General features: G+C 36.1%; 2 protein-coding genes across 4 annotated transcripts; one reads left to right on the top strand and one right to left on the bottom strand.

The window, feature by feature from the left end:
- Positions 1 to 121: 121 nt before the first annotated feature.
- Positions 122 to 6,415, top strand: LOC103706352 (transmembrane 9 superfamily member 2-like). 2 transcript variants are annotated; one of them, XM_008790429.4, is made up of 8 exons: positions 122 to 439; positions 529 to 733; positions 1,495 to 1,535; positions 1,652 to 2,234; positions 2,323 to 2,460; positions 2,535 to 2,691; positions 2,774 to 3,258; positions 5,891 to 6,415. In XM_008790429.4, the coding sequence occupies exons 2-8, from the start codon at positions 591 to 593 to the stop codon at positions 6,108 to 6,110; spliced, it is 1,767 nt and encodes a 588-aa protein (XP_008788651.1). In that variant the 5' UTR covers positions 122 to 439; positions 529 to 590; the 3' UTR covers positions 6,111 to 6,415. The 2 variants fall into 2 exon arrangements, with proteins under 2 accessions (XP_008788651.1, XP_008788644.1); XM_008790422.4 differs by having other exon boundaries at positions 122 to 733.
- On the bottom strand, positions 6,010 to 23,613 carry LOC103708066 (D-xylose-proton symporter-like 2). Of its 2 annotated transcripts, XM_017842697.3 has the most exons (15): positions 23,332 to 23,613; positions 23,189 to 23,247; positions 22,916 to 23,007; positions 19,563 to 19,641; positions 18,648 to 18,707; positions 18,469 to 18,535; positions 18,257 to 18,381; positions 15,464 to 15,565; positions 15,006 to 15,374; positions 14,829 to 14,876; positions 14,675 to 14,737; positions 13,619 to 13,699; positions 11,809 to 11,907; positions 9,227 to 9,364; positions 6,010 to 7,535 (listed from the first exon to the last, which is right to left on the bottom strand). In XM_017842697.3, exons 2-15 carry the CDS (start codon positions 23,237 to 23,239, stop codon positions 7,404 to 7,406), a joined length of 1,506 nt encoding a protein of 501 aa, XP_017698186.2. In that variant the 5' UTR covers positions 23,240 to 23,247; positions 23,332 to 23,613; the 3' UTR covers positions 6,010 to 7,403. The 2 variants fall into 2 exon arrangements, with proteins under 2 accessions (XP_017698186.2, XP_026660382.2); XM_026804581.2 differs by lacking the exons at positions 23,189 to 23,247; positions 23,332 to 23,613 and having other exon boundaries at positions 19,563 to 19,627; positions 22,916 to 22,999.
- Between the last annotated feature and the right edge of the window lie 523 nt (positions 23,614 to 24,136).

The following is a 24,136-nucleotide window of genomic DNA, read 5'->3' as shown; positions in this document are numbered from 1 at the left end:
GAGTATATCTAGGCCGTCGGATTAGCATACTAGGACAGCTTAGCATGAAAACTACGTATCGTGGCATCCTAATTAATAATAGTCTCTCGCGAGTAACAACAGAAAGGGAAGAGGTTTGTATTTAATTCCTCCATTCTTCCATTCTCCACTGCTCAAATCTCAAGAATCCCCTGTTTCGCTCTGTCGTCGAGCCATCCTTTCCCCTCCCAAGACCTGACAACAAAATTAAAGGAGCTCGCGACTCATTTTCCCTGGATCCCGGCTCTCTCTCTCTCTGCCTCCCTTCCTTCCGAGTACTGAGATCTCCAAGGCCCGTCTCATGGCTCTCCCCAAATCCTACGTTCCTCAAATCACAAGCCTACCTTTTTAAGGAAAGTTCCCACCGTTTTTTGTAGATCCTGAAGTCGCTGCCCCTTTTGAAACCAGGGCCTGCTTAGAGGTGAGATTTTTGGAGATATTGGTGCTGTCCGTGAAAAAAGGTGGTATCTTGACGAGAACTGGGGGCTCTTAAGTCTGCTGTTCTTTCAGGGTCCGGAGAAGTGCAGTAAGGATTTGGTTTTTTTCTGGGAAAAATACGAAATTTGAAGGCGATGAAGATAGAGTGGGCGGTTCTGCTGATCCTGTTGTTGGTTTGTGGTTGGAGAGTCGAAGCGGATGGGTCGGATCACAGGTATAAGGAAGGAGATCGTGTCCCTCTGTATGCCAACAAAGTGGGACCTTTTCACAACCCAAGGTAATGTGAGGATTTGGATGACTGATTTTATGGTTTGCTTTAATTTTTAGTGCAATTTAAGTCGTTGTTTAATGAGATTGTTTGTTTACGTTTGAACTTTTCCTTTTTGAGGTTTTTATTTGATTCTTGACTTTTTGTGTTAGGGTTTTTTCCCAATATGCTATTTATGTGCCATGAATTACTGAGATGGGTACTTCATCAATTAGTCTTTCATTCGTCGTTTACATGGAACAGATCTTTTGTTTGCTTGTTGATTGGTTAGGAATTGTACATTGTTAATGCTTGATTCATGATTGGTTTTATATTTATACATTATTTTAATGTTTTGCCGTTGGTTTTGCTTATAATGTGAATTTTACAACTCCTATTAATTGGTTGTCATAAAACTGATTCAAGTACATATAGACTGTCCATATGCCTTCTCTCATGCCATTTTAGTTTACCCAGATATGATACTTTTCTGCCATGATATTTCAGATGTTGCACGCTTGCAAATTTCATTCCTTCTAATGTTTATGTTAGTGGTGGCTTGTTTCTATAGTATATTGCCATCATCATCCCATTGTTATGCAATCACCCATTTAGAAGGGCCCAATTATAAGTGAATGAAAGAGTCTCAAGTACTATTTAATACTTCAGTATGCATTCTGTTGTTTGTCTCAAAAGCTGAAGGATCTTTGCTCTAAAATATGATTATGTGAGAATATCATCTTTTTTCAACCCCTTTCTACCTGACAAGGAATTTCTTTGTGAATCTGCAGTGAGACATATCGGTACTATGATTTGCCATTTTGTTCGCCAGGTATTCTGACTGCTTAGATTTGACCTTGAAAAGTTGCTAATGCAGCTGAACTTTCTCTTGTTAAAAGGCTCTTCATTGTTTGTCTGGTTTCTGTACTCACTTTGAAATGATTACAGATCATGTGACTGAGAAGAAGGAAGCACTTGGGGAGGTTCTCAATGGTGATCGTTTGGTTGATGCACCATATGAGTTGAACTTTCGGGAGGACAGAGAGTCGACAACTATCTGTAAAAAATCCTTGTCAGAAGAAGATATCGCAAAGCTTAGAGATGCAGTTGCAAAAGACTACTACTTTCAGATGTTCTATGATGACTTGCCCTTTTGGGGATTCATTGGGAAGATTGACAAGGACAATCTTGACCCAAGCGAGAACAAATACTTGCTCTTTAAACACATCCACTTCGATATTTTCTACAATGATGACCGTGTTATAGAAATAAATGTCCAAACTGACCCAAATTTGGCTGTGGATATTACGGAGGAGAAGGCAGTTGATGTCGAGTTTGCGTACTCTGTGACATGGAAAAATACTGCTGTTCCTTTTGAGAAAAGAATGGAAAAATATTCAAAATCTTCCTCACTGCCCCAACATCTAGAGATCCATTGGTTTTCTATAATTAATTCATGTGTAACAGTCCTTCTTCTAACTGGGTTTCTGGCTACAATTCTCATGCGTGTGCTCAAGAATGACTTCATTAAGTAAGAAATGTAGATGATTATTTTTTACCTTTTTGTATTGTGCTCCTTTACTTATTCTGATGCAGTTCAATCCTTTTTTTGTGCAAAGATACTCGCATGATGAAGAATCTCTTGAAGACCAAGAAGAAACTGGATGGAAGTATATTCATGGGGATGTCTTTCGATTTCCAAAGTACAAGTCCTTGTTTTCAGCTGTTATTGGATCTGGAACTCAGCTCTTAACTCTGTAAGAATCTCTACTTTCCTTTTGTATATCTTCTCTTTCTTGATGTGATCTAATACTTTCCTTCTTGTCGCTAGTGCAATGTTCATCTTCCTCCTTGCACTAGTTGGTGTGTTCTATCCTTACAACAGGGGAGCTCTTTTCACAGCTCTGGTAGTCATATATGCTCTAACCTCTGGTATTGCTGGTTACACGGCTACCTCCTTTTATTTGCAACTCGAAGGGACCACCTGGGTATGAGGTTGCTTCATTATTTTTTAATAATGCTATCCTTTCTAGATAAGTTATTACTATTTTTTTTATTTAACATTTGCAGGTGAGGAATTTGATATTGACAGGCTGCTTGTTCTGTGGGCCGCTGTTCTTAACATTTTGCTTCCTTAATACTGTTGCCATTGCATACAAGGCAACTGCAGCCTTACCTTTTGGTACTATCCTTGTGATTATTCTCATATGGATGCTGGTAACTTCTCCTTTGCTTGTGTTGGGTGGTATTTCTGGTAAGAACAGCAAGACAGAATTCCAAGCTCCATGCCGCACCACAAAGTATCCTAGAGAAATCCCTCAGTTACCATGGTACAGAGGGACTATTCCTCAGATGGCAATGGCAGGATTTCTTCCTTTCAGTGCTATCTACATTGAGCTATACTACATATTTGCTAGTGTATGGGGTCACAAAATTTACACCATATACAGCATCCTCTTTATTGTTTTCATTATTCTCATCATTGTTACGGCATTTATCACGGTGGCGTTGACATATTTCCAGCTTGCTGTTGAGGACCACGAGTGGTGGTGGAGGTAGAACTGTGGACTCAAATAATTTCGTCTTTTCATCTTTTGGATATTTACATTGCAGATAATTAACATTGCATGCTGGCATTCTTTTGTTTGAAACATCTTTGGTTGTAGTGATTTTAAATCTTTTTCTTGATATGCCGTTCATTGCATTTACCTGTATGCATGCTTTCCTAATTCATTAGACTGTCTTGTAGAACCAGAAGTTGCTGATTATCTTATCTTCTTCACTTTCTCAGCTTTTGCTGCCTTATTTCTTTAGATGTTTTTTCAACGACTTTTTCTTTCCAAGTAGTTATGCTTCATGATGTAATGTTGAACAGTAATCTCAGCATTGTACTGTCCATTGTTGTTGATTACCAATAGCTACGCTTTCATCATTAATATTACAAGTTCTTGATGATATTATAAATGGAAAGCTATTTAAATTTATGTGCTAAATGTGCTTCTATGACACCTTAAGTAGGATTTTGGCATATAATTTTAAATAGCACTCAAAAAGAAAATTTTTTAATTTTTAAATAGAATTTAGTTAACTTGGGATTAACTGTTTATCATATTAAACTAGGAGGGTAAATTCTATAAGTGATTGTCTTAGGGACTTGGGACCAAATCCTGCCTTTGTTCTGGGGGATGAGAGGTATGAGTGTCATTTGAGAGCCTACCCACTTAATGTGTAGTCCAAAATTGCCTCTCTGTCACATTTAACCACCCTGCACCCTGCGAAGAAAGAAAAGGAAAAGAAACGCGCGCGCACACCAAAAAAAAAGAAGCTTTAAAGTAGGATAGAAGAGGAGTCTTTTGGTTGTTAAAAGTACTCAAAATACTAAAAAAGAAATATGAAGAAACATGGAAGGAGGACAAAAGCATGATTTAGTCAAACCTAGGCAATGTTGAAAAACATATGCACGATGGAGGGTGCTTACTTTGATTCTCTAGAAGTTTGAAATTCTACAATATTAAAATATGCTGGACGCTAGGCCCAAATTGAGCTACATATGAAAGGAAAGAGATGCAACCGAGTGTAATGAGAAGGCATGACCTTAGATGGAGCATATGGAGTGAAGTTGTGAAACCAAACAAATCGATTAGAAGATGTTGTTTGCTCTAAGACTTCATATCTAAGGAAATAATATGCTTGACTTGCACATATATCATTTTTCGAGGTTTCGGATCCACAATTTGAAACCACACATAACCCCTGCAACTTGTTAATCAGCTACAGGGATCCACTTCTATGTAAATCTTTGGAACCCCTATGTCCACACAAACACATAAAATTTCTAAGCCCTGTATGCTTACAGGATTGTTAAGAATGTAAATAAAATTCAGACAATAAAGGCTGCACAAGGAGGATCAGGGAAAGTGTTCTTAGTATCTGATATTGAGCATTTGGATGAGGAGCCCAAGGAGAAGTACAAAAAGCAGACTAACAACATATATAGTAGTGAGACTGAAACTGAAGCATCAGGCTTGGAGAACAAGTAGCTGTCCTTATATGGTCAATGAAGAAGAGTAACCATTTCAAAGGCTGCAAAGTTGAAGATGTGCATAAGTTTGGTGGGAAGGCATTGAGCTATTATATCATCCTTAATCTATGCATTATGTGGTTAGAGAGTGAACAGAAAGGGGTTTCTTCAAGTGGTGTATCAGGAAGTGTAAATAGTCCATCATGCATGTTGTGAAAGATAATTGTCGACAAATGAGCACTAAAGTTGTTCTTTTTGTTATTATGTATTATCACAGTAGGAATGTCCTATAAACCCTGCTTTGTGAATACTCAGGTGAAAACACATGAGTATGCTCGGTCACAACTCACAACCATTTGCCAAGAAAAGGCAGAATAGTCCATCTATTCTTTTCCTGTCTCAAGCCCAAATAATTCAAATAGGTCTTTTTTTTGTTTCTTGATATCCTCCATACATGAATTTACTTTGTATTATAATCCATGTTTGCAACCGCTCTAGCTGGAATTGCGGAAATATGCAACAGATGATTGAAAGGCTGGGAGAAATTCATAAAGATGATCTCCCTCTGAGAATCATTTTTCATTTCCATCTTGTCAGCTTTTCCTCAAGTTTATGGTCCCTGATACTTAAATTTGCCCTAGGAAAGCAGGAATGCCATGTGCTTCAAAGGTGCTTCTCAAACATACCACAAGTTGCTGACCTCAAGTCATTTCTACATTGTTTATATCCATATTCTGTTTCTCCCTCAGGATGGAGCACTAACATTAACATGTTAATGTTACTCAACTTGTTTATTTCCATATTTTATTGTATATCGTTTATTTCCATATTCTATCCTCCCATGGTAGTCTGGAACAGTCAAGGATAAAATGAAGGTTCTGGAATGTTCCCAGTCATCATATTCAACGTTTTACATGTTTGACATTATGTTTATATGCTGCAACACGAGCAGTTTTCATAGTGTCAAAGCGGTACCATCGTTGGATTATATTCAAAACATAAGTACTTTGTGATTTATGAGCCCTTAAAGCTTTTAGAGAGTCAATAGCAAGCTGAGAAGATAGTATAGTTGCATCAACACATGGTGTTAATAACAGATTGCTTATAAGGCAGCTATTTTTTTAATGGTTCAATTTCCTGGTTAAAACATTTAATATTGTATGCAGGTCTGTTCTTTGTGGTGGTTCCACTGGTATATTCATCTTCTTCTACTGCTTATACTACTATCATGCAAGATCGGATATGTCTGGTTTTATGCAGACATCCTTCTTTTTTGGTTACATGGCTTGCATCTGCTATGGATTCTTCCTCATGTTGGGGACTGTTGGCTTCCGTGCTTCCTTGCTATTTGTGCGGCATATATATCGTTCAATCAAGTGTGAGTAGATGTACCGTGGCAACTCAGTCTGGGTGCCTTGTATTTTCAGTAAGTTCAGTCATGTGGAAACCCATCACCATTGAAGCTGCAGAGTGGCTAGCTGCTCAGCTGATCATTCTTCAATTGCTGATACTAAGAAATATTCCTTAGCAAGGGCTAAATGATTTTGTTTATGATCATTATACCTTTGTTTCCTAAATTTGCCCATCACCTATGCTTTTATTACATGATAAATTTCTAGAAAATGTGAAGATATGATAATGTTCTTTAGATATCATGTCATGCAAATTTAAGACCATTCTCTCCTGGTAAACAATAGCTTTTTCTCTGAATTTATTAGTTAAAAACCCGTGAAGTGTTACCTTTTAGCATTTCTACCATCATTAATGCCCTCATAACGGACAGTTCAGCCCTCACTTATGTTGATTAACTTAGGTAATTAAAATACCTAACGCAGTCTGGAAATAATCAAAAAACAAACCACATGCATCATCATCATTATCATTCAAACTGGTAGGTTCTAACTTGCGGACTCTGGGGCTCTAGCTTGACTCTTGTGGGAGGAAAAAAAAGAGAGGAAAATATATATGTAGATCTTCTATAATTGCCAGATCAGACTGGTTTATATGGCAATATTCTTATCAGAAAACTATATGGCACCAGAAGCCATGATCAAAATAAGTTCCTTCATGCAGTTTCTTGAGGGCTGAAGAAATTGGATTGCCGTATCTGTAGAAATCCTTTCAAAGAGAACGTAAAATGGATTTCATTTGTTCTGTGCTGTGAAGTTCTTTGGATAATCAGAGATGTTTCTGGCTTACATATGCCACCTGTGGCAGAATCACGGAGATGCAAACAAGACACAGCTTTGGTCTGGTACTGCTGTACCAAGGAGTTTGAACAGCCAACACATTATGCTCCCCCGTATGGAAAATGATACCATACTCATCCCAAAACCATAGCTGCATTACACAGGCATCATTATAATTTGCTGTTGCGTGCAAGGAATACTTGGTTGACAGCTCAATCTTGATGTTGTAATTTCACAGTACTGCGAGTATACAAATGCAATTTGTGACTGCACTCCTAAAGCGTATCCAAGCTGTAGTTGATGATACTTAGAGATACGCCTATTGTTAATTTATAGACCTAGAATATGTGGTCACTTTAAATGCAAGTTCTCAGCAAAGGGATATCCCAACAAAAGACAGATTTCAACCGTTTACATGGAAAAGGATAGGATTCTGTCCTTCCAAAGCCCTCAGTTTGCAGATTATTAAGATCGCATGGATGAGAGATCTCTATAAAATCTTGGCCTCAATTTCCTCCAGAGTGAGCCCCTTTGTTTCTGGTATGACAAAGAATATGAACAGAAGAGCGCCCACTGCAATAACTCCAAAACCAGCAAAGAGGATGCCAGTTCCTACCAAAGCCTGTAACAGTAAAAGGTAAAGCAAGTGACTTCAGCGATACGAGGACTTATGCAACCACTAGAGTCCATCCGTTTCTCAAGTCAATATCAGTCACAATTAGTTACGACATTAAAATTCCTAAATAGCGCACTACCGGTCACACTAAGAGAGAAAAACATAGCATTACATGTGCAGAGTGGCATCTGTTTTTTTGAGAAAACTTGGAGAGCAGATAACAGGTGCCTGCATGTAATCCTCTTCTGCAGACAGTCTCGGTAACTACTATGAAATAAAAATGGTATTAAAAAAAGGGACAGCAAGATTAAACAGTAAGGAATCTAGATAACTGCCTTCAGTTGAGATGGCTGCCAATATTAGTCAGATTAGCCAATCACTAACAGCATGATTTTTCTAGCAAACCTTTTGAATATAGCAATTGCTCTGCAGCAAGTGCAATGTCAGAAAAAATGGCATCTATTTGGAAAAGTTTGGATCTAAATCACCACCAATCAGTCAAGATGGGCGCTAAAGATAGTCTGATTAGTCAATCGTCCGCAAAAATGATTTCAAAATCTTTGGTTGGTTGCTCATTGTTACTCTGAGTTTTAGTTCATGAGTAACTATAACAAAAAAAGTCACTAAGATTTTTCATCAACTATTTACTGGATGACCACCATATCAACAAAGTAACTAGGGTTTTTCATGGCGCAAAGACAGACGGTGCTCGTTGGAGGGGCAAAACAATAAATTGCATTCAAAAATTGCACAAGTGCAGATGTATTCTTCTAAGGAGTGAACTTTTCATGGTAACCATTCCAAGTATACTGACTTACACAACTAGCGAGAAATGCACAAGTAGTTTTTCAGAAGTTCAAACATAAAATGTGTTATCTAACATGAAGTATATTCAATGATGCTCCCTCCTGAAGTCTTAGCTTAGTTATAGCACACACACGAAAAGTTTCTGATTAGGCACCGAAAACAAAAAATAATTTTATACTTAGACAAGCCTTTCTATTTAAATGTTTTTGATCTTCTGTGATATCTCCGGATCAATGCCAGAATTATTCTTCCAAAATAATCATGCCCTTTTTAAATACTTAACATTGACAACAATTCGCTGATGCTCAACAATTTGCTGGGCATGGCTATACGAAGTGATGGAAATCTAACTCTGTAGATGAATTAGAATGAAACCAAGGGTTACCGGGCCATCATTGGTTGTCCATTTAATGGAAAGATGAGAGGAGAATCTATATATAACCGATTCTACCAGCTAGACAAATTCGAGTGTTCAAACAGGTTGAAATAGAAAAAAATAAAATTAAAATTTTTTGCATGTAAGCCCTCATAAATATGTAAAATTGCATGAATACCCTTGCAAAGTATTATTTTCATATATGCCCTTATAAATATTTCTTCTTGCATATCTACCCATTAAGGATATTTCAATCATTTTTAATTTTAAATGCTAATTTCTTGACAGCATTAGATGGTGTGGGCACATATACAAGAAAAAAGAAAAGAAGAGTATACACGCAAAACAAGTATTTTATAAGGATATACATACAAACATCAATTTTAGAAGAGTATTCATGCAAATTTTAATATTTAGGAGGATATGTACACAAAAAAGCCCTTCTTAAATGATAAAATTACTCAACCATACATAATATAAGAGAGAGGAAAATCGGTTTTAACAGTATAAGTACCTCCAATGGCGAGAAAGCAAAAGTCACCAGAGCGTTTGAAGCAAAGTTCACAAGCACCGCTATACTTAAGGCACGCCCTCTTAGTCGTAAAGGGAAAACCTCCGAAATCAGCAGCCAACCAATTGGACCAAATGACAACTGCAGAATGAATCTTCATAAGAAAGTTGCACTGCTAAAAATTCTTGAAATGCATGGATATAGGCACTAACTTTGTTGCACAAATACCCTCTAATGCAAACAAGAATTTCACAAATTGATGATACTCTGGTCTACGACTAACATCATCTTTTATCAACATTATTAAATGTTTTGCAGCAGAACAAGTGTCACCTTATTTATATTTTATACTTACACAGACGCATGTTATATGCTCCAAGATACAAATCTGTCTGATTACATAGAAGCGTGCAAAGTTATTGTTTGTTGATACATATTTTTAAATTACTAAATGCACATGTGAATATGCATCAAAGAGTGCACTCACAGCCTCAAGGTGCTGTGCATTCTATAATCATTGTATTGAAGTGAAAACTATATATGCTTTTACATTAAATTTGGGATGCGGCAATACGAGGCTGCAAGTGCAGTGACGTGTGTGCATCTAACAAACCTCTATCTAGTTTGACGAAGTGCAGATATCATGTCATAAGCAGCTTTTTTCAGAGGTCCCTTGTACTATATAGAACTTTATAGAAGCTATTTAGTTACCATTACAAAATTCGAAATTATATGGTTCACCTCTGGTTTTCATGGTTCAGCTGCTTATTTCTTTTTATTTTTACTTTTGTAAGTTAAGGGGAAAAAACATATTAAGGCAAACCATTAAATTTGAGCTATGCACCGAGTTTGAAATTTTTGACAGATCAAATGACAAGATAATCAAACATCCATTTCAGGACATAGAAAATAAAAAATTGACTGGAGAACAGTAAAAAAAATAGCATGCACTAGTGCAGAAATTATCGCAGCAAAACTATTCCATAAGGGTACTTAAATAACACATAAGATAATATCTAAATTGGATGTTTGATCACCATTTCCGTTCTAGACCTCAAGCTAAGCTTTCCTGACATAGTCATCTAAAACTCTCCTACTTAATACATTTCACATATCTTCCTTCATGTCCTTGCCAAATTCATCTGCACAAATGTAGCCTCGTCATTCCAATGCTTCTATTCATATGAAATAATTTTGTCCAAACAACCTCAAGAGGTCCTAGAAGCATTTCCAAATTATTCAGCCTAATCATAATTTTAGTTAAGAAACTATAATCATTAATGCTGCCATCCTTTTGTATTTTATGTTAATGCGTGCAAAGTAATTGCTTTTGATGCAATTAAACATCAAACATGTTAAGGCCATAGTCAAAAGCATCTCCGTTAAAATTGCAGCAGGCACACACTACTTGGGAGAAATAGTGTCGAAAGCATGACCTTCAAAAGCATATTGATCTAGTTTTTCTGAAACCCAACAATATGTTAAAGAAAAAAATAGAAGTTGAAAAATAGACTTCCCATTAGTGGCACCATGATTATATATCATACATACACCAGGTACTCAAGCATAAAATTTTTCTGCAACTCCTGCCCTAAGATCCAAATAATTTCAGGATTAGACAATTCTTACTAAAACAAACTTGTAATATGATTCGAGATTTGAAAGGTTTTAATGTCTTAAAGAGAGAGATAGGGTGTTTCCCATATGAACAGCCATCTGCTAATTTATGTCATCACCAACTGATTAGCTATTATACTGTATTGCTTGTTAATTATTCGACTAACCTAAAAGTCAACCTACTCTAAGCATGTGGTTTTACATTGAACAAGTCGCCATTTTAGAGATCCACCCAATCATGCAATATGCACCTACGGTGAAGGGTGACTCATCATATTTTGTTCATTTGTCCTGTGTAGTTTATCATGGTTGCTACTGATGCTCTATTTACTCTCCAAGACCATTTACATCTCTTTTATGCATGCTTATCACTAGCGTCACGATTTCATGTCTCCTTTCTAGTCTAGCCACCTTCGTGCTTCTCAGAGTTCATAACCTCTCTCTAATGGTCATGTGTCCTTAAACATCATCTAATCCCTTGTCTGATTCAACACCTAAGCCATAATGTACCAAGTGGCTCTCCATACTTAGTCTCTCATATGCCCTCCCTAGTCCCCAATTTATCAGAGAATATGTTGCATTAACTAAGACTCGCACTGTCTCATGAAAAATTCTACATGCATGATCCACCTTGATTTTTAGAGAAGAAGACATGCTAGAAATTTAGTAAAGTAGCCTACCGTGTTGTATCAAGACAATGTCACCACATCTCTTTAAACAATAACAAATTATTAGGTAGTAGAAGTTATTTAAGGTGCATGTCTCAATTACAGCATCAATTTAAAATGCAGTACATAAAAAAGGAATTCAATGAGTTGGAACAGATTTTTTGCTGAGGAATGTGGCCAATTTTATATAAAGGAGAAGAATATCCAAACAGAGCCACAAACAATGAGCCCGCCCATAATGTAAACCATAAGAAACACTTTTCATATTTTCAGGCGACAAAATTGGCAAAAAATAAATACCTGATAGCAACCAACATATAGCAGCAATGCAATTACAGCCACAAATGGTGAATCATTTAACAAGGTGTAATATGAGGATAGTAGGAACAAAGAGATTGCCTGCAATATCACAAGGTTACATTGTTAACAACAGATGAAAATAATACAGCCAATGACATCTTATAAAATATAATAGCTTTCCCACATCTTTCTTTAGAGATTTATCCAAGCAAATACAATTTACAAGTGCCTGAGAGCAGTATTAGTACATTACACGTGGCACTAAAGTTCCAGATATCCTTGTTGGCATGTTGGCGCACTGCGCAGACAATTTAAAATGCCAAGTTTTCTTACACAAAAGTGACATATGCATCAGGCTATTTGACCCACCCTTATGCTCACTACTTTTAAGTATCCAGCTCCTTCCCTGTTGTGCCACAACTTATTCAAATACAACAAAACATGAAAGCATTGTATATACGTGCGTGCATATATGCATAATAACAATATCTCTAAATTATTGTGCACCTATTGAATTATTCTTATTTTTCCCTGGGCCAAACGATTCTCCACATTATTCTCAGTAAAGGAACTGCTCAAGTTTTCTATATTTATTTTTTCAATTTACTTGTCAGTTTTACAACTTATTTATGAATAATTCACAGTTAGTTGAAGAAAATTATGAATTATAAATCAATAGTGTTACTTATTATTGCAGGTGGCGATTTTTTTATGATTTTTTATTGTTTTCATCTCTCCCATTCTTTCTTTCATCTTTAGTTGTCCAAAGCATTTCCCAACTTCTAACAAATTTTCCACATTTTTCACCAAATTCCAAATCTTTACCCAATTAACCAAATTGTTCATGAATGCCGAACTTGTGACTATGCATATACATGTATTTAGCATGTACATAATCAACTCTAAACAAGATAGTACTCATATAATTTAAAAATCCATAATAAGTATAGGTTATCTCTAAATAAAAAAGGCACAAATATTAGACTGGTGTACTGTTTCACATGAAACCTAGAAATTACAGAAGCAACGATCACTTGATCAAAGAGCAATCTTTTATACTTTACTGTGATTGCATAATTGTGTATACAACTTACACAGTTTCATCACAGGATGATTTTGATTTTTGAACTTCTGTGTTGGTCAAATGTTTTGGATAAAAATTGTTTAGATAAGATGGGTGTGGGCTTTGTTGCACATTTCCAAACCATTTTTTTGTTGATATGATGAATTTACAGGAACCTGTCACATAATGACATTAATTGGTTATGTACAGAGTTTGATCACAAGATGATTTTGATTTTTGAACATCCATGCCGGTCAAATATTTTGTATAAAAATTGTTTGGATCAAGATTCGCCGTCTCAGTACCGGACCCCATACCGGTGCCATACTGGCACAGTGTCGGTACGATACGGTACGAAATTTTTTTGGTATATCAAGTGTCAGTACATCATCCGTACCAGATACTAGTACCGAACCGGTATGGTATGGTACGCTCTGTACCGTCCGGTTCGGGCCGGTACAGCATACCATAGTTTGGATGAATGGCCACAGTCTTTGTTGCACATGTCCAAACCAATTTTCTGTTGATATGATGAATTTACATTAACCAATCATATAATGACACTAATTGGTTATAATTTTACTTTCACATGTTTTCTTTTTCAAAAATACATAGAAATGAGAATATGCTTCAATCTGAATCTGTTCCTTATTCTTCAAACATGAACACAGATCCAAGGAGGCCTTCTCAACTTAGACTATTTACAATTATAATACAGTGCCTCAGAATGAAGTCAAAGGAACTTACTATCCAACTAACACCTCCAATCAGTAAAGGCCTTCTACCAAGTCTGTCTACCGCAACAACAGCAGTCCCAGCCATAACTAGCTACAAACAGGAAAGAATTGTTAGGCCCTACCAAAAAAATAGATCATGTATAAATCAACTGAATTCAGAAGAAAAAAAAAGAGCAAAACTTGCAGGGACACACGTAACAACCTAAAAAAGAGATTTAATTAGCATAACATAAAGCCACACACATACTATCTGTAACTAGAAGCTTATAATGGCCTTCAGTCTGACCAAAACAGATGAAATTTTAGGTTTTGACTAGATTTAAACTGAGAAGTCATACAGCAAGCTTGGAATGCACAGATAATATGAAGTCATCCACTATAAATAAAGCTGGCTTACAAAGTGAAGCCACCAAATCCCCATGCCAATCTCATTAGAGAGGGTCCAAATGGCCTCCTAATTGTCTCTTCACGTGTCGTAGATAAAGAACTGGGATCCAACAGATGCTGGTCTCCTCCAAAGCCCCTTGATATGACTCAAAAGATATATTTTTATTCATGATAGGATTCTCTTTCTTTTTTTTGGCACATGCAATGCATGTGCTGACAATAACTAGTACATTTGAAGTTCAAGCCAAATATGAGAAGCCACCAGAACAATTGATTGCATGGCAAACCATATTAAGCAGCTAACTAAAATCATAAATGCATAATTAGCTTTTTTTTAGAGATCATGTTTCTCCATGTCAAAATTCAAACTGATGACTTAATTCACAGATATTACAAGTTTCAACGAAAAAATGATGCCAAGTATAAGGAGAAAGCCAGGCCAGGATATGAAAACATGCTCCAGCATAGCATGCATTGCTTTTAAGACTTGCTAGTTAATTTTTGCAATAGAGCTAAACCATATCTACTAACTATTCAAAAACTTGACACCACAATCTACGCATAAGGAGTTGAAGCTAAATAAAAAAACACACTAGGCATCCTAGGCTGCCATTATGGAGTTGCATGAAGGGTCAATGTGCAGTTATATTCAATTTTTTCTTATCTGAGAGGTATCTACCTTCAGTAAACCAAGAAGAATTGAGACGTGAATAGCATCAGATGCTGCAGAAAACCCTGCACTCTGCCAACACAAAATTCATTAGTTTTAATAAATTGTAAGTTTACAAAATGAGAATAAACCCAAGTCATAAATTAGCAATCAGTGAGAATACCTGAAGGATTGTTGCAGCATAGTATAACACACTTGGTTGCCCTGTGACCTGATATGCAAGAAAGCAATGAGCAAGTAGAACATGATCTCAATCCACCCAATGTGTTCTAATATTGGAAATATAGAATTGATTGAAAGATTGTTATCGATTTAAAAAATGTAAGAAACTGTAGAAAACCTGCTGAAAGAAGACCAATCCAGCACCAATTACAAGGGCTTTCAGGCATTTTCCTTGAAAAATCTCACATAATGTTGCTTGTTTTTCTTCATCAGAATATGAAAGTTCACTCAGAATTGCATTGATTTGTTTTGAAGCTGAATCATCAACAGCTTGACCCCTCAGCCGACACAAGCAGAAAAAGGCAAATTCTTTAGCATCTAACATGTTTCTTTCCCCCTGTATGGCGCACAAAAGCAGCCATCGAGGTGATGGTGGCAACCACCACATTCCAATTCCCATTATTAGACATACTAGGGAACTGGCAGCATAAATATAGCGCCATCCAGCTACCAAACCAACAACGAAACTGCCAGCTACATAACCAAACTGCATAAAAGGACGGAAATAAAAAATACTCTTAATGCAAAAAATTGAAAATTTTATCTAAAACACAACTCTGGCATCTCTTTACTTACAAGCATTCCGATAACTACAAAGAACTCCTCCAAAGAGATAAGTATGCCTCGAATTTGACTTGGAGCAGTCTCCGCAATATACATTGGAGCAGCATGCATAGCCTATGGAATGGCTGATACTGTTAGTATGTTCATAAAATAATGGATGCAACATTGGAGCAGAATGCAAAGCCTATAGATTGGCTGATGCTGTCAATATGTCTACAAAATACCGGATGCATGAACAATATTCCCAAAAAGAACTAAGGAAAAAAAAATGTGCTTTAGCTGTTGATTTTGCTAATTTGCATTTTACATTAGTAAATAATAAACAATGCTATTAGTATGCTCACAAAATAATGGATGCATGAACAGTGTTCCAGAAAAGAACTAAAGATCATATCTGCTTCAGGTGTAAATACTGAGAATTTGCTATTTGTGTTTACAATGACCAAATACATCATCTGAAGAAATAAATCAACAGAAAAATTTCTGCATGAACAGTGCTTAAAGAGGTACCAAGTTTAGATATTTCTATTTGCTCATCACCAAAAAAAAGATCAAAATACTAGGGCGCTTAAAATTCTCTGAGTAACCTTATAATGGAATACAACTTCCAGTTCTTGAAGCTCCGTGAATCAAACATGAGCATTTTGACTTGAGGAACGAGGCACTGGAGTGACACATTAACAATCATTGATGGGAGAAACAGCTCAAACAAAGCATTACATATAAGCATAATGTCTATCTCCAACATCTCTAACACATCCTATCAAACTCATAAGAGCGAAGAGATTTAGATTTTTTCAAGCATTTATTGAAAGTGCAAGGTTGTACGAGTATCTGCAACAAAGTCTACTTAGTTGGATGGGGCCAAGGAGTGCTTTGACAATATAACATGATATCAATCTCTCTTATTACTTTACAAAAACCTATCGCTGGTAAAATGGATGGCACGAGAATTATGACAACTAGAAGGCGTGGAACAATGAGGATGATGCCCCAACTAAAAAATGTGCAAAAAAGCCAAGCAAGGCATGAGCCATCGGCCATCACATAGTACTCAATGCAAAAGCAAGATTTCACATAAAATGTTACCTTCATAAAAATAACATATGATATCTCCATCCCGATCAACAAAAGTACATACATAGAGCTCTAGTAGGAAGGAAGGGGGAAAATCATGAGTGAGTATCAATTCCCTGAAAATTTGACCGAATGAGCAGGAAGCTGTGTAGCAGTGAGAAGCATCCACAAGCACATGCAATGTTTAGCCTGCCATACGTGAAATAAAAGCCAGACGCCAATCGACAACACTAAGCTGGATCTTGAAGGAACTTGTCATCAGTGGGGATAGCTTCAAAAAGACTCATTGAATAATTGGTGGTTTCAGACATGCCTACACCAACTAACACAAAAGAGACACACCAGATGACTTATATTACAAAGGAACGAGTACCCTCGAGAAGAGAGCAAAACTTTTTGAGGTAGAATGCGGTGAAGAGGTCTGTGATTCTTCGTCTACAACTGATATTGAAGATGCCCCAAATGAGTAATGGTTGAAGTTGCATCCTATTGTGCTAATTAACATTAAGACAAAAAAATGATGCCACATAAGTAGCACAGATGAACAAGATATTACCATTCTGTTCTTTGTGAACCCAGATGACAAAGTATAAACCCTCGAATTTACTGTGACTTGTGAGTCCTTTTTGAGGGCATAGATTGCATCACAAGAGTAGAGATTATCTATGGGCCTCTTCAAAGAAAATATCATGAAAAGAAGGCATGTTTAATGTCCATCTAGTAAGAAGGCTGGGAGAAGGGAGTAGATCAAGGTTGTTTCCACTGTAAACCCATATTTTGTCAAAGAAAAGATCCTGACAGTGGGGAATTATTGCAAGAATTAATTAAACACAAGCCGCTGCAGTAAAAGCAGCAATGCATCAGGACCGAGACACAAGCACGCAGGGTGTGGCAATAGGACTATAGTCCAAGGAGGAAGGAAAAAATCACTAGGAGTGATGCATCAGAGGTAGAATCATGAGAATTGAAGGCCATTTGGTGCAAAACGAAGTTCAAGAAATGCCACCATATGGCAAATATAAACTTCAAGAAGAGATTAGTTGTCAAAAGACACAACGAAAATGTCATTACAGAAACAAAATAACAAGCACCCAAAAAAAAATCAGCACCGAACAGGTCAAGAAAAACAATAAGTTATACTCTAAATCAAAGAAGAAGAAAAGGAGATTGAAGAAATGGGGTAAACAAAATACAGTAGAATAAAACCAATACTATTAATCCTGGGGGGAAATCCCTGTCCCGGCAAGTCTTTTAATGCCAGCTTAAAATTTCCAATAAACCTAAACTATGAAGACTTCTATTGTAGACCTTATATATACAGAAAAGACATCTTACAAATATAAAACTCTAATTAATACTGGATGAGGCAAAATTACACAAGAATTGGACTAAATTTGTCCGAAGGCCATACCTAAAGCCTCTATCCACTTGTTGACCTGTGTTTTGTAATTTAGCCCCAGAGTTTTAACTAGATCTCTCTACAGTATGTCATATATATCTAATGTCTATGTGTCAAGTTATGCCTTCCTGCGACTTGCTTGTACATTTTGATCATATATATCAAACATCTTTCATAGGATCAGATAGAACCTTTGCATGAAGGAAATCAAATAACTAAGGCAATCCAACAATTAGTTAGTAGCTTGGACTAATATCCATGAATGTCTACTTCATAAAAGGAGAAAAAGGCAAATATATTAACAGCTAAAGGATGATGGGCTCAGTTACCAGTCCAATTCCTATCCCATAGACAAAGCGTCCAACCACCATAACAGGGTAACTAGGAGCCAATGCTGTTATTAGAGCTCCAACAAGATATAGAACAGAAGAGAGAATTAATTCCCTTCGTCTTCCTTCAATTAAATTTAACATTTCATTAGATTCCATTATACTGTAATATTTGCCATAAAGTATCAAACGCATATGATGAGGTAACAAACCTAAAAAATCAGCTATATTAAATGCCAAAATAGAACCAATCAAGGCACCATAGAGAGAACCACTGACCTGCAATTTTCACAACAAAAGAACAATTACACGATGAAATTTAAAAAAAAAAAAATATTAACTAAAACTACAACAGTCTTATGGCAATGTAATATAATGTGTTGCAACTCACCACAAGCCCAATTTCCAATGACGATAAATTGTACCATGTTGTCCCGCTTAATGCTGATGACTGCAGAAGAAATTTCTTAGCATACCAGGATTTTGGAAACAAAACCAAGTAATAAGACTTGAGATTTCGCAAATAGAGCAATAGACTAGATCTTCCACTCCTCTTCGATTAACAGGAAGTTCCATATTAGCTTGGAAGGTTTTACATCTCACATTGGTTATTTTCCGATTGTTTCTGTAAATGTGACTGATGTAGCTCTCAACATCATTGTGCAAAAGAAAAGCAAAGAAAAAGAAAAAGAAAAAAGATTTGAAGTTATGACTTTGTATATAATTTGCTGAAAAGTCTATTCATCCTGCCAATTTTCAGTAAAAGCTGTTATCCTTAGAATAAAAAAAAAGCAAAATCATATGGTAATTTAGTTGTCTGCAGTGAATTTGGGACAGATGCTCATTTGACAAGATCCATTATTCAATTGAGTACAATAATAAATGATTAAATGTGTATTACAAAAAATAGCATTTTGGTCACTTTAACCATATTTTATCATCTCAATGTAAATGGAGAAATCCAATCATAAAATGATTATTTGTTCTCAGCAAACTTAGGACAAATGCACTTTGAACAAGGACCAAGTGCAATCCTGTACACCTGAAAAGTGATATATTAACTGCTAGTGTAACTAGATATAAACTGCTAGAGATATTGACTACAAAATTCTAGTAACCTTCGTACATTCTGTAATATGGAATGATGATACAACATGCATGAGATACCCAGTAAGAAGCTTCTCATTCTAGTACTACCTGCATAAGACCAGAGAATACCCTAAACACACAATCTTTGACTTTCTATTACATTTTAGTTGAACTTAAAAAATAAAAATAAAAAACAAATGTCAAGGACATAGCATACCTCCAGAGAAATTGTAGCACTGGAGGTAGCGCCGATGTCATAGCCATAAAGCAGTGCTCCTAATGCTGGGAATAAAAACCTAAAGTTTAAGCAGTTACTTATAAAATCATAAAGAGATATTTTAAGAATGGAATGCTAAACTTTTAAATTAATCAACAAATTGATGATTTGGTCCTAAGTTTATTACTCCTAGCAAGAAAAGAAAATACAATTTATTGATATTTTCAAAACTATAACCCACCACTTTATCATATGATATTGAGAAATGACATTTTACTCTTAAAACTATGGACCAGCATACATCAGACTTTCTTGATAAAACTTTGGTGCAAATCAAGATTTAGTGGGAATTTAAAGAACAAGAGAAAAATATGAATGACTTTAATTACAATTACTAAGCATTACCCTTATCTGCAGGAGTAGATAAAAAGAAGCAAATCTTCTGTGAGAAGAAAGGAATATAAGCTCACAGAACAACTAAATTCCAAAAAGTTTTAATCCTTCATTGAGGAAAATGAAAAAAAAATAAAGAAATCTTTCATTGAGATAACTAAAACTACTGAAAATGCAATGCTGCTCAAACCTATAAAATATAGAGAACTTATTAAAGCTTAACTGATGCACGCATTTATGTGGTGATACATGGCTATAAGATATGGCATGATTCGTCATCATAAGATACAGGCCTTGTAGTTCCCTTTCATTCTATTATATATCACTATCACGAAACTATATTGCTACACCAAATCAGAGACCATCTTCCCGGAAAACTGAGAATGTGGAACAAGTTGAATAAAACTTTGCTTGTGTTTTAAAGGAGACACTTAATTTGATCCAAGGATAATTCTAGGAAGTGCTAGAACAGCCGAGGGGATTGAAATTCAAAGGCAGCCTCAAATAGTTTGTACAAGGCTTAGAAGTTATAATTCTTTTCTTGTTATACACGAATCAAAGAAAGCAATTTTGGTATCAGGCACTATATTGATACCTGATTGGTATGGTGTAGTAACACTTGCACAAAGGCATACCAGTTCGGTGTGGATACAATATTTTTGGATTGTTTTATTGTTTTTCCATTTTTTTATTTTTAAGGATTATTTTAAAGTTTATGAATGTTTAAAAGAACTGTGGTGTACTTTTAAATTATCCAATTAAGCCTCAGTTACTGTTCAAAGTATCCAATTAAAGTTCTTTGGATGTTCAAAGTACTTGATAAATTTCTTATTAACAAATTTAGTAGGTCAAAGACAATACTTAGAATGTAATTTTAATAAAATTAGAAATAGAGATGAAGGTAGAGTGAAAATTGAGAATCATGAAGCTCCTAAAAGTGATCATTTTTGGTATTGGGATTGATTATTCATAAGAAAAGGGAGATTGAAGAGAATGTTATCCATTGAATTAAAGCAATATGGATAAAATGATGAAGTGCAACTAGAATATTATATAATCATTGAATACCTGCCAAGTTGAAAGAATAATTTTATAGAACAGCAATACGACCTGCTACGCTTTATAGTATAGAATGTTGGTGGTTAGAAAACAATATATGCACAAAATGAGGCTGAAATAAGAATGCTGAAATGGATGTGTGGTAATACAAGAAAACATAAAATAAGAAATGAAGACACTTGTAAAAAGAAAAAGGTAGCACCAGTCAAGGACAAATTGAGAGAAAGATGACTGAAATGGTTTTGACATATACAACATAAACCCAGGAATACACTAGTATGAAGGAGTTATTTGATATATTAGAAGAAAAAAGTGGTATAGGTAGACCAAAAATTATATGGAATGAAGTAGTAAGGAAAGACTTGATATCTTTACATCTTTTAGAAAGTGTGGTCCTAAATAGAGTGGAAAGGAGGAAAAGATTCATGTAGCCAACCCCAACTAGTTTGGGATTAAGGCTTATTTGTGATAAGCTCAAAATTTGAAATTTGAACATTTCAAAATTTGAAATTTGAACAGCACTAGCAGCAATTAGAAATTCTAAGAAACACTTTATGGTATTATGTCCCAGTACTATTCAAAACATAGTTGTAGATAGATGGTATCAGAAGCTTCTAAGAACAACCCAAACAAGTAATACTATTTTCTCTTAGACTATGTGATCAAGCATGCTAACAAAAACACCAAGAAGATCATTAAACTTTAAAAGTTCCAAGATCTTCCTTAGACATTGCCTTAAAAGAGTCATATAGCACTAGCCCGTGACGTCTCCTTCAAGAGTAAATGAAAATAAAAATTAAACTTGGTATGACTTGTTTTATATGTCATCAGGCTCTTTGATCATTCTCAATAACATTTTCAAGCTACATCTGTTAAATCTCAAAGAATTGCAATAGAATTAGCAAAAATAGTACCATTAGAGCTTTAACCATGTGAAAGCACAAAATGCATAGAAACTAAAGCTTTCAAAATAACAAGTTGTCAGATAACCAGTGGTGAGACATCTCCAGTAATTTGGAGCATTCAAGTCCCGCAATATGAATTTATTAATTTTAAACATTCAATTCGTTAGGGCATATCATGCATTTTAGATCATTATGATTTATGATTGTCTGGAGTCTTCGAACAATTGCTACTCAAATTGCATATGTAGGCAAGAAGAAGAAAGGAAACAAAGGAAAAGAATGAAAGAAGAAGAAAAGGAAAGAGAAAAAGGAAGGAAAGAAGAAGACAAGAAAAGAAAGGAAGGAAGGGAAGAAGTAGGAAAAAAGAAAGAAAGAAATGAAGGAAAGAAGAAGAAAAGGAAGAGCGAAAGGAAGGAAAGAAGAAGAGGAAAGAAAGGAAGGAAGGGAAGAAGAAGAAAAGGCATAGAAGAGAAGAAAGGAAGAAAAGAAAGAAATGAAGAAAAAAAAAAGGAAAGGAAAAGAAAGAAAGGAAGGATGAGAGAAGAGAAAGAAAGGAAGGAAAGAAGCGTAAAGGGAGAGAAAGAAGATGGAAGGGAAAAAGGGATAAGAACAAGCATTACATTCAATCATCTCACCATTATCAAGAATACACCAAACCATCTAATGTTCCACTTCCACTTCATTGAGACAGTGTTCCTTCTTTATGCTAAGCAGAAATTGGTGGTCAAAGTAGTACTTAAGAACTATAGCAGCAGTAAGAGCTCCAAAGAATTAAAACTTGTGCTTCCGTATGCAAGAATAACGAAATAAGAGCAAACATTGATTATTTTTCAATTTAGTCTTTATTTTTTCTTGAGAAGAGTTCGCTTAAGTCAAAGTAACAGACACATCCCTGCTGCTAAACTACTCAGAAATCAAATCAAGAACTAAGTAAAAGAAACATGCTTTGAACCGCCGTAAGCCAAACCATAATCGCAAATGGTTAGGTATACTCACGGAAGAATCGCCGCATTGGCAGAATAGCTCTCATGAAAACCAACACTATTGATCAAAGGCTCTCTTGGATTGTCTATTTCACTCCCTTTTGCCTAATCCATCAAAAAACGAGGAAGAAAGTGAAAAAATAAATAAATAAATAGAAAACAACTTTAGGAAACCCAAAGCAAACATATCCTAAAATCAAACCCCAAGAAAGTAAAAAAGACCCTACAATCGAAGCCGATAAAAAGAGAATTCAAGAAAATCAAGAAAGCAAAAGAGAACTCCTACTTCTTTCTGATGAACCCTAGACAGCTCCGCATCGGAGGCCGCCGACGCCATTTCCTGGGCTAAAATGGGAGAGAAAGAAATAACTTTTAGCACTCAAAGATCGATTAAGAACGGAAGAGGAGAAGGTGGAGGATTCGACTCACGGCAGGAGAGAAGAGCTTCGATTTCTTCTGAATGGAGATAGGCTTACGATTAGGGTTTTGGGCGGGGTTTAAATAGTCGGCAGAGACGGCGGAGGGCGGAAAATTTGGAAGGGAAGCGAGCATGGACGCAATCGACGGTCGGTCCTCCGGAAAGTTTCGAAGGGAAGCGGGCATGAGCGCGCTCGCTGGTCGGACCCCTCTGTTTAAATCGTCTCTGTTCAAGAATCAAGATACGCGGCCCCTGATGCGTCGCCTGAAGCGAATATATGTGCTTTATTCGTGGAATTGGGGAAAAATCGGGGGGGCGCGCAGCGTTACCTATCTCTTTGAACGAATCTAACGTGCCACCGTGTAATGATTCTGGGCCGCGGTATCGACTGCGTTTTTTGAAGGCTCTAGGATCGACGGGTCTGAAGCACACGCAAGAAAAACGCCTTTTGTATGTGGCAGAAAGAGTAGCCACGTTGGATGGGTTATCGTTGCTGTCATTTCGTCGGGTCCCGTGAGAGATTGGAACTTGGCCAGGGAAGACACTGATGTGTGCGGAAAACTGCCAAAATTTGCGGCAACGTTATGGCTGCAAATTGGCCAGGTTCGCCCGTCCTGACCCGCTTAAATTCGGCCTATTTTAGAGGACTGTAAGGTTAAATTAGATTTTAAAATTAGATTCATTTCATTTTCTGAGTCAAATCTAGATTTACTAGATTCGGATCCGATCTGATACAATCCAACCTATTTAAAATTTAGATAATTTTGGATTTTCAATTCTACGATTCGATCTGATCCAACCCGGTGTCTTATTGGA

The sequence above is a fragment of the Phoenix dactylifera genome, chromosome 2, assembly GCF_009389715.1.
Source record: "Phoenix dactylifera cultivar Barhee BC4 chromosome 2, palm_55x_up_171113_PBpolish2nd_filt_p, whole genome shotgun sequence".
Classification (NCBI taxonomy): Eukaryota; Viridiplantae; Streptophyta; class Magnoliopsida; order Arecales; family Arecaceae; genus Phoenix; species Phoenix dactylifera.
Note: the sequence above shows the minus strand (reverse complement) of the source record. Positions and strands in the feature narration are given on the sequence as shown.